The 15,423-nt window shown below is 34.4% G+C and overlaps 1 protein-coding gene and 1 non-coding gene across 2 annotated transcripts; one reads left to right on the plus strand and one right to left on the minus strand.

The window, feature by feature from the left end:
* Positions 1–1,173: 1,173 nt before the first annotated feature.
* Positions 1,174–12,979, minus strand: LOC132564343 (uncharacterized). The gene is made up of 15 exons (XM_060228999.1): positions 12,911–12,979; positions 12,310–12,334; positions 11,881–11,952; positions 10,635–10,681; positions 9,255–9,333; positions 8,452–8,572; positions 7,994–8,169; positions 7,107–7,328; positions 6,076–6,708; positions 5,194–5,297; positions 4,353–4,533; positions 3,213–3,551; positions 2,410–2,694; positions 1,785–2,107; positions 1,174–1,188 (listed from the first exon to the last, which is right to left on the minus strand). Exons 1-15 carry the CDS (start codon positions 12,977–12,979, stop codon positions 1,174–1,176), a joined length of 2,691 nt encoding a protein of 896 aa, XP_060084982.1.
* Positions 12,980–14,862: 1,883 nt separating this feature from the next.
* Trnat-ugu (transfer RNA threonine (anticodon UGU)) lies at positions 14,863–14,935 on the plus strand. The gene has a single exon. It is a non-coding gene; the product is annotated as a tRNA-Thr (tRNA).
* Positions 14,936–15,423: the final 488 nt, after the last annotated feature.

Below are 15,423 nucleotides of genomic sequence, written 5' to 3' on the forward strand. Positions count from 1 at the left end.
CAGTGTATTTACATTCTTAATTGTGTCTTAACATCATGATTATCTGGGAATAAAACTGTGATATCTCTGAGATATCAACGTTCATGTAAAACACATTTATTGTATCATACAGTAACTGCCTACAATGTTTCGATTATTCTGTTTACTTCTGTATCAGATAGTTCTCATTAAGAAGTAACAACTCTCTGTAGTTTACACTGTAAAACATTATGGAATCTTAATGAAAGTGAAAGGTGACTAAAAGAAAATTAAACATTATTTAACATTATTTAGAAAATATTTAAATTCCAAATGATTATATAAAATGTGATGCTTTAAATTAGATATTCATTTGACATAATAAAGATAATTTGTAAGTATTAATGGGAAATTTGTTTAGTCAAAGCATATTACTAAGACATACTTTTTATCTATAGAGTGTACATGTGTACAGTATATGATGATACAATTAACATTGTGGTGATTTTAACTTAGTAACATTTGACAATGAACCAAAACTTTATTCACAAATTTGTGTCTTGCGGTCAAAAGTTGAGGGTTCCCAAATACATGATAACACTTCCTACTGGAGACAGATACTTTTCCTGGTATTTCGGACCATAATATTTACATAAGGATTGGAACTTTGAGAAGGTTGATCAAACGAAGGGGTATACCATGTATATTGATACTGAGTAAAATTATAGATAATGTAGATATAAGTCTTTGGTTACGATTGGTGAACGGAAAGTATCGAACAAAGGACGAGGGTTCAAATCGATATTGCTACCATCAGCATCACAAGTCTTAGCAGGACGGGACATTTTAGTTTAAATCAGTTTTTGGCTGTGGTCTATCTAATTCTACATTTGCATGGAAGTTGCTATTCACTAGTGTATCTTTTGTAAACTCTTTTCTCCAATGTATCGAATTCTGAATTTGTATTAAAAGGTGTTATTCACTTGTGTGTCTATACAAATCCTAATTTCTGTATATATTTGTGTAAATACTATGCTGTAAGTATGAAATGATATGCTGTAAGTAACACACATGAAACGATCAATGCTAATTTAATGCGTAAAATATTCAAAAGTTCAACCATCTTTGTCCATAGAATTTTGTTAACAATGTTAACTGTATCTGTCTCTGGGCCGTCAGCGTTCATTGATGATGCCTTCCATTGTTGTTGTGCCGTTATGGAGTAGTAGTCTGAAAAAGTTGTAATATTAGATAGTACATGATCAATAGAAAACTAGACAAAATGTCATTTTAAACGTATCCTACCTGTAACTATGTAAAAGTCACACGTCTTACATACAAATACGTCAGTTCAAGTTTGACGAATGTTTTGATAATCGTTGGTACAAAATTTTTCGATTACAAAACTCGTATTCAGAAATGCTCTTCACTTGTGTGTCTATCGTGCGAAATTTTATGTTCAGCTATGGCGCTTACCACGAATTTCTGTTAAATCTAGCTAAACATAGATAAATAAGGCAGTAGCACGTGTTTTTATCCCTGTTTAGGTAGTGAACGTTCACATGACTTTTTATAACGGATCCCTAATGCCAAGCCTATAAATTGTGGCTACCTCGCAACGTGACAGATATTTTCCAAAAGATTAAGCATGGCGTCGTACGTGTGTATGGCCTCAAGTAGAATCAGCGCAAGTCCAATGGAGAAAACACACAAGAGTATATAGTACGTACAGACATACACAGAATCAGAACTGATTAAGGAAGAAACATTTGACTTGAATCACTAAGTGCGCGATATTTTTGTAAACTTTACAAAATGTTATTTACCTTTGTGTACTTCAACTCAAATCCTCTCAGCTCAGTTTCATCATTTGAAACAAATCTGACTTTTGTGACCTTTGACCTTGACACGATGGTAGCGTTATATAGATCGGACATCGCGCAATGTCTCCCGATTCCTTCAATGTCAACGTAGTCGAAAAGACAGTCGGGTATCCGCTGAAGGTCGAGATCATTGAAGGTCAAGGTCAATTCGTAACCATCTTCAATGATGAGGTTCCATTCGCACACAGTGTCCGGTTCATATTGATTTGGATAATGAGGGCTTCTCAAGACCCCTGGTTCCTCCACAGTGATGTTTCTGCCACAGACTTAAACAGATCATACAGCCAAGATTGGGACAAGATTGTTACAAGATTAGGACAAGATTGGGACAAGATTATGACAAGACAGGGACAAGATTGGGACAAGATTAGGAGCTGCCATTTCAAATAAGAATAATGCACTTTCTGAGTGAAAAAGACAAAACATAAACCGACAGCCCAACACATATATGTGCATATTTTACGAAGTGCTCAAAATTTCACGAGAACAAAAAATTATTGACTTTTTCAATATAACATAATTTGGTTCTTCAAACGTTTTTATTTACTACACTTTGACCTTTGATTACCTGCTCGAACATTGGTCTTGTAGTTTGTACCCTTGGCATTTACACCACCTATCACATCCACTGTTGCCATGTTGATCTCATACTGTCGCCCGTAATGTGTGCCTGTTGCGATCGGAAAGAAGTTTCTATGAGAGTCTAGCCGTATTTCGGACATACGGTGTTCCGGAATAAGTCGGTACCTAAGATTGTAGTGGTATGAGGTTCCCAGTTTTCCCTCGGGAGCCTCCCAGAATAACTGAATAAGACCAGGCACAGACAAAGCTGTGACATTTTTCGGCGTCTTCCCTGAAACAAACGCAAGAATACTATTATCTATTGAATTACGGACTTAATTTGCACCACCATCAATATTTTAAGATTTGTTCCGCCTGAATTTTTTTTCTAACTGGACTTCTAGGTTTCAACACTTTGCAACCCTCACATAATTCAATAACTGCTTTTAAATTTTAATTGGTGGTGTAGCAAAGCTTACTTTGATATGTGTTCAGTGTGATAAATACATTTTGCCCCGGTTATGTTAGATGGATAACCGAAAGAACCAGCATGAATTTAGTCCATTGTGTACGTAAAGTGTTTTGGCAAAACATTCCATAAAGGTAAAAGTATTCTTTCTATTCATTCTGTTCGAATGTTTCTACTTTTGCATTTAAGTTTGTTGCTAGGAAACCATTTTTGCTTCACAAAATTGTCATGCTATACATGTTGTGGTTTTTAATATTTATCTTGAACAAGGAATACCAGATAAATTAAGGTGATGAATGTAAGAATAATTTGATTGACAGTGTGTACTTCCAATAAATTACCGTCAACGCTGAGAAAAACCTTGAATCCGCCTGGTTTATTTGCCGCGCCAGCTTTGGAATAAAACATGATCTTATTGGAGGATTTGTCGCTGAGAATATATCCGTTCTGAGGTAGAGTGTCACAGAACATCATGTCATTGACCTTGACAAAATCACCATTACACCCATCGCTTCTAACGAAATCGAGGGCAACAAACTCAACCTTTAACCTTTGACCTAGGGGAATATTGATTATCCACTGACAAGCGACGTCCGGCTCGTAATATCCTTGGCCGAAGTATGGAGAGTGAATCTTGTCGAAGGTTCCATTTTCTTTCAGGCTGATTTCATAGCCACAAGCTGAAACACATTTACAGTTAATAAACATTTAAACTTCTTTTTTTTTAATTTTAAAATTTATTCAAAACTACATTCTTGATTCTAAAGTTTCTATCTTAATCATTAGTCAATATAATTTGATAATCTGCTGACCTTGTGATTACTCTATACTTGTTTATATATGGAGGCCTTTCATAAACTGTGCCTGATGCCCAATTCCTTATGTTATTAAGATCCTGACAATGACATATTCTGAAGTGAAAATCTTCCTCCAAACATCATTACACACTGCATTCATTACCATGGTTACCTGTTTGAGCCATGAATTATTTTGATAACGAGTTATATGTCAGATATCATCGAACTACCTGGTCTCATTCTTCAGGTATCAACATGAAAATCTTTCTTCTCACGTTTTGCGTCGTTTCATCGAATTTGAGTCAGAATATTATGTTGGCATGTCGGAATTTTCTTTGCTTTTTGAGGAATTGGATATGCTAGAAAAGCATACCTCAGAATACCTCTTAGCAGTATTCTTACAAATTGTCAATGATCTCTGTGGTTCCTGTCTCCTCTCCCACCCCGTTTTTATCTTTGCTTTCCGATTGGAAAAGGTAACTTGGTATTCGACATTGCCGAGTAATAGTTCCTAATATTATGTTCACTTTAAATTTGAATATTTTATGTACATGCTGGGTACTAATGCTTTTTTTCTGATACCGAAAAATATTCATACTTGATTATATTACATGTCTTAATTTTCAAAATTGATAACGTAGTCACATCAAAAGTTGATATAGAGAATTCGTTATCATGACCTACCTGAATATGTGCTAATGATGTCAGAAGTTGGGCCCTCTCCCCTTGCAGTTTGCGTTGCTATGGTAACGTGGAACTTTCGCCCGGGATGATACAGAGTTGATATATAATATGTACGTTTTGTAGGATCAATTTGTACTTTGATCCTCTTCCCTCCTGTCTGCCAGTATGCCAGTATGAACGCCTTTAAATGAAAAAAAAAATTGTTGAAAAATGTAAGCTACGTTTGCAAAGAGACACTTTCAAGTTTTGTACATGTATAGGAACTATCATCGTCTGTATATTACTCATGTCAGGCTGTTCGTCAGTTATATATAATTAACTAATGACATATTGTGATCGTCCAACGTCAGCGCATGAGGCAAAATTTGTAACTGATATTTTCACGTGCGATGCAGAGCTGAGGATATTAGGAAGCAGAAAACGGTTATATTATAATAATTATAATAATTGCTTTTTTTCACAATATTCCTGACTACATGCATTCTTTATCCAATGAGATGAGTGTTTTACATAGTTAAAACTGACAGGTACCACCAATACATATATTTATGTGGAAAAAATCGTATTAATTAACAACAAACCACATTTGTGATTTGAATACTTAAATAATATCCTTTTAACTACCATTGTTATAAATCAGTGATATACAGTATATATTTATACATGTGTTGTACATTTTGAGGTTACTACAGCTTTGATGTTCATAGGCGTGACATTTTCTATCGCAAACCGAAATGAATGATGACCGAGGAGGGAATGGATTCACAAATGTGTACATATATAATCACAATGGTACATTAAACTATAGAACGTAAACAAATTTTTTTTTTCTTACGTGTACCTTTATTGTGTGTTCCGTGCAGGGTTTGGTCCAAAACACGCGCAAGGAGTTTTGAAAGACAACGGCGTCAAACGTACTTGGGGCACCACTTATTCCTGGTGGCACTGCAAAACAGTCGTTCATGAAAATAAATATCACAATTATCTAACCAATGGTTAACGTATTTATATGTTAAACCTATAGATTATGGTCTAGATTTGTTTGTTGGACGTGTTTTATAAAAAAAAAAGAAGTTTAAAGAAATTTATATACTTTCATTGTGTAGAATATAGACAGGTGTTGTTTGTTGTAGTAAACATTAAATATGATGTAGATTTATCTAAAGACTTCCGATACGATAATGAAAGTGACCATTCAGAAATGTTACATTGTTACATTATTATTTAACAATATGTTTATAATTTTGAATTTTAGATAAAAATATAGTTGTATTTTCTATATCCGATATACAATGATAACTTAAGTACTAGCTAATTCAAACGTTGTATATCTGTGTGAATATTTATGTAGAATTTTCAAAAAATAAATATTATGTAAATGCGGTCCGCATGCCTTATGATACATTTCATTTTCTTGTTTTTTTTCCCTTTTTTTCTTTTGTGGTTATAATTAATGGATTTTTTTCATATAAAAGCTTCTTTAATTGATATATCAAGTCCATATTTTCAGTCAGGGATATATCGGGATTTTGATCGTGTATGTGTGTGTTTTAACTGGAAACGGTTTTTCAAGTCAAAATGACGTCATTTGCTGATGGAAATACGAAAACAGTAAAAATAATCATGCTGCAAGAAGTATGCAGTATAGAAGTATAATAGCCTAATTTCATTACTTAGGATAAAATTATAAGACAGCGACATGTAAAACTAATATTTATCTTACACAGAGGGTCCGACTGGCATGGTGTGATCGGTACACTGGAGGGGGTGTGACTTATCAAAGAGGATAATATTGTCGATGGTGTGGAGTCCGAAGTTGGTTTTTGTGTTCTTCCGAATGTTGTCGTTTTAGCTGGTGTTGACGTTGTTGTCGGTAGCAATGTTGTCGTTTTAGCTGGTGTTGACGTTGTTGTCGGTAGCAATGTTGTCTTTTTAGCTGGTGTTGACGTTGTTGTTGGTTGTGATGTTGTCGTTTTAGCTGGTGTTGACGTTGTTGTCGGTAGCAATGTTGTCTTTTTAGCTGGTGTTGACGTTGTTGTCGGTAGCAATGTTGTCTTTTTAGCTGGTGTTGACGTTGTTGTCGGCATTAATGTTGTCTTTTTAGCTGGAGTTGACGTTGTTGTTGGTTGTGATGTTGTTTTAGCTGGTGTTGTCGTTGTTGTTGGTTGTGATGTTGCCGGTTTGACAACTGTAGTTATTCTAGGCATGGTGACTGATGACGCAGCGATCGTCGATGGTGTTTGCGTTGCTCTGAAAGTAGTCTTTGTAACCAGCCTGGGCGTAGTTGGTGATTTTGATGTTGTTGTAACAGATGTAGCTGTGTCTTGAACCATCCACACAGGTTTGGGAGCATCCTCTGTTTAAGTAATATTGGTACCATATAGAGTTAAAATATGAGAAGATAAAGACTAAAACACATAAACTGAACTAAAAATAAATCAAAATGAAATAAATCTAAACTGGGCCACTTAAACACTCCTTAGTATTGCATGTATTTTGGGAAGTCAGAAGAAACACTCCTTAGTATTGCATGTATTTTGGGAAGTCAGAAGAAACAATTCTTAGTATTGCATGTATTTTTGAAAGTCAGAAGAAACACTCCTTAGTATTGCATGTATTTTTGAAAGTCAGAAGAAACACTCCTTAGTATTGCATGTATTTTTGAAAGTCAGAAGAAACACTCCTTAGTATTGCATGTATTTTGGGAAGTCAGAAGAAGCGTATAAAGTGAATGTTGTAATGATCTGTGTGTACCTGTCGTGCATCCGTAAAGTTTATTAATCTTCCAAATATCCACGGCACTAAACCCGTCTCTTTGGCCCATTGTACCTTTATCGTCGAACAGGGCTTTAAGGGTAGGGTTACCGTTCTTGGAGAAGGTGGTGGCGCCATAGTGCATAACACTTCCGTAATCATAAGGAGAATCCAATGTGTTCAGGATGTTGCGAGACTCGGCGACGAAGTCACGATCTTTTCCTGAATCATAAATAGATATATGTTGATAAATAGATCATATGTATGTATAATCTTAAAACCCGAATTATGAGACCAATGGTACCATAACAATATAACCTATGAAAGGGTGAATGTACAAATTGACTCCATTTATCATCAGGCCTTTGCGACTAGTTGTCTCGTTAAAGCAGCCGTACACAAATGGAATTCTCAAATGGGGCGTATGTCCATATGACCATAGACCTGATGTTTCAAATGTGTTGAGTAGTTTTCTTTTTATAATATAAACACATGATTTCCAGAGTTGAAGGTTGATAAAGATTATGGAAAGTTTTCATGGTAGTAATAGTTTCATTGAGAAAACATGATTTCGTTGTGTGACATGATGTTGGACATGCTAGATTATCGAAGCCGAGAACGCTTACCCTTTTGGGACATGTGGTCTTATTCTTATTGTACTTTTTCATGGGTCACCGTATAAATCTATTGAGATTGGGTAAACATGTCGGGTTTTTTGCTGTTTATTTGTTCTTATTTTGTCCTAGTTTCATCAACTTTGGGTTTGAAATGAGAACCCATTGGCATATCAGTATTTTAACTGATGATTTAAATAGATGCATTGTAACGTCTTCTCCTCAGTCAGTTGATATATTCATGTGTTCAAATTCAATTGATATGGGACTCACCGTCCATAATATTATCCCATCGCACCTCAACATACTTGTCTCGGTCGTATCGACTCTGTTCATGGAAGAATCCTACCGCGTGCGTCAGTTCATGCATGACGACGCCTTTGTAGTAACAGTTGTCACCCAACGTCACATCCTGTCGGCCACCGTCGCGACCGATTGAGGAATGGCAGCTGCGAATCCAAGAAGGAATTAAGTTTTGTTAATAAAACTTTGTAGCTGGTTAGAAGGGTATATGTATTGTCATAAAGAAGGGGAATGATTGGAGCGTAGCCACGGGCAGCACGTTTTATTTATAGATAGAAATCTGATAAAAAAGTGAAAAACGAAAACAAACAGTGTAATGTTCCTCGTGTTTATGAATTTATGTAATAAAAACGTTTGCAAAATGTGTATGACTATATATGTACGTTTCATTCAAGTATAAGTCAAATTATATGAGGAAATCAACATACCCAAATCCATGAGTTATCCTGACATAGTCTTGTTCTTTGTTTCGTGGTACGTATTTTATACAGGAAACGTCTTCATTGAATTGTGCAATAGCCTCGTTAATCACCTTTAGTCCATATGTACCTAAGGGTTACAGTCGAACTGATGAAAATTTTATTTATTCATTTTTTTTTACTTCACAAACATATGTAACGATAATTTCCAATGTAGCACCTACTATCAATATATAGCTGTAGCGTTTATCTGCTGATTAAATATCAAATATTGTCTCGTATCTAATAAAAGGAAGATTTAAGAACACTGGCCGAATGTCCAGTTTGTGGACATCATATGCTTTCATTGTTACTTAAATTGTTTATTTACTGATAAAAACTCTTTTATGCTTTACTTTAGAACCTGACATTACTTACTTGGATTTACCCCAGTTTACCTGTCAGGTGTCGATGGAGCATAGTTAACGCTTACTGATCCTTGTGCTTTTCAGGATTCTCCGTGTAAAACTTTCTTTTGTTTAAAGTTTGCCCTAGTTTTATTGAATTATAACTTGGACTATGATTGTGTTGAAATGGTGTTATTTTCTTGGTATGTGTGAAATTAACGTATACGTGTATCGCCCTTTTTCCGAAATGAACACAAATGTGGAAAAAAAAAAAACAAGAAAATATCATCATGTCAACATAATACATTAGACATCATTCGTTAGAAGTTTGTTTTTAGTTATTGATGGTATGATTTCTATAACTACAAAATGATTTTGATAGAATTATTTCCGAATCTATATTACGGAGGTTAATGTTTACTCAACTGAAACCGTTTACGTCTATAGTATATGGAATGTGATGTCCTCCCCACTTCCAAGCGTCTATCCCGACAGCATTTCTTTTCTGAAATTAAAGACTTCTTTTTACATTTTTTAAAATTATTTTTATTTCATTTCCGTGTCACACATTTTTATACAATATATACAGTTTCTTTAAAATATATTCCATCATAGTAAAAATGCCCAGCCATTAATTGCCTTTTGAGACACGATTATATACATAAAATATACAGTTATACTTAGAACGGTTATCCATTATTTAAAAGTGACCGCCTTCTTCTCATCGCTAAGAATACATATTTTCCAAGATTAATTTGTAAAACATCACAATTCATTAAAACGATAAATTGATTTTCTGCACTCATGGCTTTAAAATGATCACATTAAACATTAAAGACTTCTTTTTACATCTGATGACTTCTAAATTAACGACACGACAATTTTCTGCTTTTAATGGTTTTTCTTGGTTTTCACGCTTGAAGAGTTTTTGACATCACGATCTGATCAATTTTACTTGTATATAAATTTCAAAAGATGACTGGGGGAGCTGGGTTAATGTCAGTGACGTCATTAAAGTATGACGTCATTTAACATTTCACATTGTGTTCTTTATTTCATTTCAAGAGTTTTCATGATCCTGACTATTTCGAGTTAACAAATTTGTTATCTCATTACAACAAAATGGTGTCCTGGGTAATTAGGACATTAAATTGGAGTCAGGGGAGATAACTATTGACAGCTAAAGATAAATAATTCTTTTGTTTTACAATGCCCTGCTACCAGTAAGAATGTTCGTACGATTAAATAGAATAAATATATACACTTATTATACAACACATTGTTTTCCGTGTGAGTTAACATGGATATTCATAAACGTGTAAGGTGCCTTTTACGTATTAATATCCTTGCTTACAGTGTGACATTTAGGGAGACAGCTTAAAGCATACATGTGTTGTAAACCTATATGTAGTATACTTGGCCCCACTTGTATAAAACATCTCAACTCGAGATTTCCTCAAGCCCAGATTTTCCTCAGCTAATATCTCCTTGAAAATATCTTGTATGAAAATTCCTCAAGGAATTTCAGGACATCCTAGCCGATGACTTCCTCCTGTTCCTTGAGAAAATTGTATACAAGCCGTTTTTGAGGAGATATCAGCTGAGGAAAATCTCGACTTGAGGAAATCTCAAGTTGAGATGTTTTATACAAGTAGGGCCAGAACATTAGAAAACTAATCATACTTAAGTAATTGTACATTTGTTATAATGAATTCTTGTTTTGATTTGAAACATTACATTTATCTATCGAGTAAAAAAGTATTTTCGTCTCTGAAACTTTGAAAGAAAGTGAGGAAATAGACTTACTCTGCTGGGAACAATGTCCCCTTCGATAAGATGACGTGAGTCATGTCCTGAAATATAGATATCATGTGATTTTTGTTTCTTGTTAGTTTTGTATTTTCTTTCTGTTTTGTTTTTAATGTTTGAATGAAATAAAGACAATGCGGATGAGGATTCCATAAAATCCAAAATTTCAACGAAATTGAAGATGATATATGGAATTCATTGGACAACTTCAGTATTTCAATATGTCTCGAGCCTTTTGGCACGTAACGTATCAAAAGTTCTCGAAGGTTTTATAATTCCGGATATTATTATATTCATCATATAACCTGTTTTCATGGGGGAAAAAACAAAACAAATAAACAAACAAACAAAAACTTTCAACTTTTCCTGTATAAAAATGTTATTACGAAGGTATCGTGGGATATTTGTGTTAAGAGAGTAGCTCTTTCAAGACTAGAGTAATAAATTAAAATGAGGGATGTTACACAGAATTACCTCCCTTCTCTCATATGTGTTGACTTTAATTTTTGATGGTCCGAAACCCGGACGTAGTACACCGAAAAATGGAGGAGAATCTGCTGCGAAATATAGTTCTGTATATATAAATATAACTTGATAATCTGAAGTTTTAGTTTTCAGTTACATTTGTTAAAAGAAAGGCAGCAAGTCCTACACTAAGACACAGAGCTGTATGTCTCGTTTGATTCTCGCGAGAGTGAAAAATGTCCATTGTAAATTGCACTTCCGGTAGCCAGATGTTGGCATAGCCAAAAAACTGAAATCCTTATCAGTATACATATTGACAAACATTTTGTTGAAACGTAAATTATTTCTAACCCAATATTAACGTATTCTTCTATGACTAAATATTGTCACAGCAGCGTTTGTGTTACGTTCATCTACTTTAACTCTGACAGAAAAATAGTATTTGGGTATTAAATGTCTCGTATATGCCTTATGGCAGTCAGTTCAATGATTATGCAAATCTTACGGTTTTTTAATGTTCGTCTTTTTATTTATACGATATATATATATTAGTATCAATACGATATATTACCTTATTTGTATATACTTTAGAAAAGATTGTCACTACTCTGAAATAAATATTGTCTAATGTAAAGTTTATGAAATATATAAACGATCAAATTAACATAAGATAATGCTCGTTATAGAGTTCTTATGAATCCTGTAGGTTGGACGTTATAAATAGTGATCTTCCTTACACACAACACTATAGTACGTGTTCAGTACATTTATAACTTACCAATGTTCGCTTTTACGATCAGATCCATTGCTGAAACCTTACTGGGATCTGTTGGCAGACCATGACTAGGTTCTAGGAAACAGGTGTACACCGAAAAAAGTCATTAATCAACATAATCATCACTTTAATGTTAATGTGAAAACTCTGTCACATTTGTTAACCCTTTCCTTCCTTACAAAATTGCAATGATCTCAAATCGGAATATACAGATAGAAATATACCTTACAATATAACATTTATCTTGTCATATATGCAAATTATACTATGTAAAAAGAAACGAAATGTGTCTCATTTCAATACATGATTATAAACTATTACGTTTATGCCAATAAAAAGTTGCAAAAGTGTTAAATCATTAAATAATATATAGACTAAAGTGACAGATACAGAGTCTCTAGACTAAACTGATATATTACCATGGTAGCCTACCTCTCAGTTTGACAGAGGCGTGAATCTGAAGTAAAAATATTGCAATTTTATTTTGTGAATGATTTCGTGGCACACGTGCAAGAAAAAAGTTGTTTCGGAGATATCACTGACAGATTTTCTGTTACGTCAAAGAGATCACAGAAGACTAACAATTGGATATAGTATATGTTATCAACGTACTACCAAATGGATTGTAAAATCAGAGACCATTCGGATTCTAAATCTACGGAATACGATAAAATTATATCAATTGTTGGATATCATTCGTTAAATAAAACTTCAAACATATTTTTTAAATTAGAATTAAATGAATTCAGTGAAGATTTTGTTACAGAAATATTGGTTTTAAACCTAAAAACATATCAATTTTGGAGCTTACCTTTCAGATTGCAATATCTGAGAAATACCCTGACTCATAAGATTCAGGCATATTTTCACTGTTACATCAACCTAATTTTTTGTTTAAGCAAATATCATCAGTTACTACAAAACTGATTTGATCTCTGTCGCTACAAAGAGTTGTAAAAGCGATGTATTGTCCGATGAATATCGTAACAACGTGGGGTTTATAACGGTCAATGATAAACAAATAACTACTTACCTCGAATTGTCGGATGAAAAGAAGAATAAAAAATGCTCTTGCATTTAGCAATTTAGACGTTTGGAGCATGGTTACCAAATGCATTTGCAAAAATCAGGTTTCGTAGACCCGAAATGAGAAGGTAGAAAACCAGACAAGTGATTCTGTTTTACATGTCCTCGCCAGCAAATAAAATGTCCATGTTCTAAGATAATTAAAGTTTCATTCGAACCAGCAAATACTAGGGAAACTAAGGTCGTCAGAGTTATCCTACATCACAGTCAACTTAGACACTGTTACTTGACTGTGATGGAAGTAAGGTTATGCTTGTGTATGCTGACAATGCTTTAATCACAACATAGTTTAAGGGTGAGGTACCCAAGATTAGTTTGAAAGTACTCGTCCTTTATTGACTTAAACGTTCATTGCCTGAATCTCTTTCACCTTGATAGGGTTCAGACGTCGCTGACTATTCCAACATATATCACTGAGATGATAAACGACATGTATAGCATGTTGAGATAGTAAACAATTAAAATTCGATAAATCTATAATTAGATGTATCTTGTGGGAGTGTTATCTGCCGCTCTCTATGAGAAGTGTTTCATACAAACAATGTTATCATGATAAACGATGTTTGTACTAATATCTGGCTTTATTAAGCAACAATTAGATAAATAAAATCAATGCAAATGTCATATTATCAATGACAACATTATATTCCGTTGGTTCGTTTACTCAGAAGGTCTGATTCTTAAAAATTTCCGATGCTTCGAAAAGCGATAATATTTGTTAGCTAGGCAGGACAAAATATATAATTAATGTGAATGAAACTACATCTTCACGGACATCATGTGGATATTTTTGGCAAAGAAAGGATACACTGTTGATAACGTCAATCCCAAACTCTTTATATGATTTTAAAATTAAATATTTACATTATCATCACTGTCCTTATAATCGACATATTATTACCAAGATGACGCGTCCTTTATAAAACACAACATAAAACACTGACATGCCAGCAGATTCACTAAAATTCAACGAGACAAAGGCAAACTATGAACAAGGGATTTTTTTACAAGGACACTTCAGAAAAAACACAAGGGGAATAAGTTCAAATGTTCCGGAAGTGTAAGCGTCTTCTGCTTCATCGACGACACTAGCGAGGTAAACCTTGGTCTGGGTCTGTCAAAGTAAGAAATGTTACGTTTCCAAATGAGAATACGTCAAGCTTAATATTGCACAAGCAAAACAATATCTCTCGACAAGATCATCATGACGACGATAAAACTGTCCGATAATCTTCATCAACCTGCATTTCACGAAACGCTATGCTGTGAGTATATCCGTCAGCTGTCGAAACGTCGAAACAGCTGCAGCATGAAAATACCGTGGACTGTGGAAGTAGGGATGTTGCTATCTATAAATTCTAAATTCACAATCTGGAAAGAAAAATCATGCTTATCAAAGAGTTATGAGGAAAGCTTTCATTTTGGGAAAAGATCGAGGTAATATCGAGATTGATGTTATTTTTTTCGTATTCTGATGGGTACATAAGATGATCATGGTCGATCATTTTGTTTAAATGCTGAACCGGTGTGATTAGTTCGTTGGAAAACGGAAAATCAAAACATGTAATTGAATTTGAAGTTAAAATTCACGTGACATGTCGGTATTTTCTTTGTTGATTTTTTTTAAAATCAGGACAACAAAAATATAATTAAAAAAGATACACTAAGCAATAGCTGTAGTTTAAAAAGAAAATCTCATGAGTTTCTGCAAAGTATCGCTGGGATGACATATACTTTTATTGACTGGTAATGTTAATGTTCATGGTAAACTGCTGGCGTACAACAAGATATTGATTTATATCTTACTACAAATGTCCTGTAGGTACACAGCTGCTTTATCAGTATTGATCACACCAAACATTTGTACAGATACATTTAAAATTAAGTGTGCAAGTAGACGCCTCCATAGCTCAGTGGTTAGAGCACTGGTCTTGTAAACCAGGGGTCGTGAGTTCGATCCTCACTGGAGGCTTCTAAAGCTTATATTTTGCTTTAATCATCTAGATGGATGGACCAGTGAAGTTATGCCATTCCGCGGGCGTCCGTCCGTAATATTTTTTCTACATATCGCTACTAGTCATGAGCAGTAGAGCTAATTATAACAAATTTGGTCTGAAGCATTCTTTGGAGAGCAGAGCAATTTTTGTATAAATAGTGGGTCTCAGCCTATGTGGGCCTGAGGGGCGGGTCCAAATAGAGGAAATTGATTAAATTCTTTAAATCCTACTTCTTTTGAAGGAATGACTAGATTTTGTTCAAATAAGTCTGAAGCATTCTTGGGTGAAGGGGAATCAATTTTGTATAAACTGTGGGTCTCCACTCCTGAGGTGAAAGGAGTGGGCTCAATATGGGAAATAGAGCAGATTCATTAAAATTCTACCCCTCTTGTAGGAATAGTTGCATTTTGTCCAAATTTTGGTAGAAGATTTCTCAAGGGAAGGGGTTGACATGCCTAGGACT

This window comes from Ylistrum balloti, unplaced genomic scaffold (assembly GCF_031769215.1).
Source record: "Ylistrum balloti isolate Yb309-2 unplaced genomic scaffold, AGI_CSIRO_Ybal_v1 Utg369680, whole genome shotgun sequence".
Taxonomy (NCBI): Eukaryota; Metazoa; Mollusca; class Bivalvia; order Pectinida; family Pectinidae; genus Ylistrum; species Ylistrum balloti.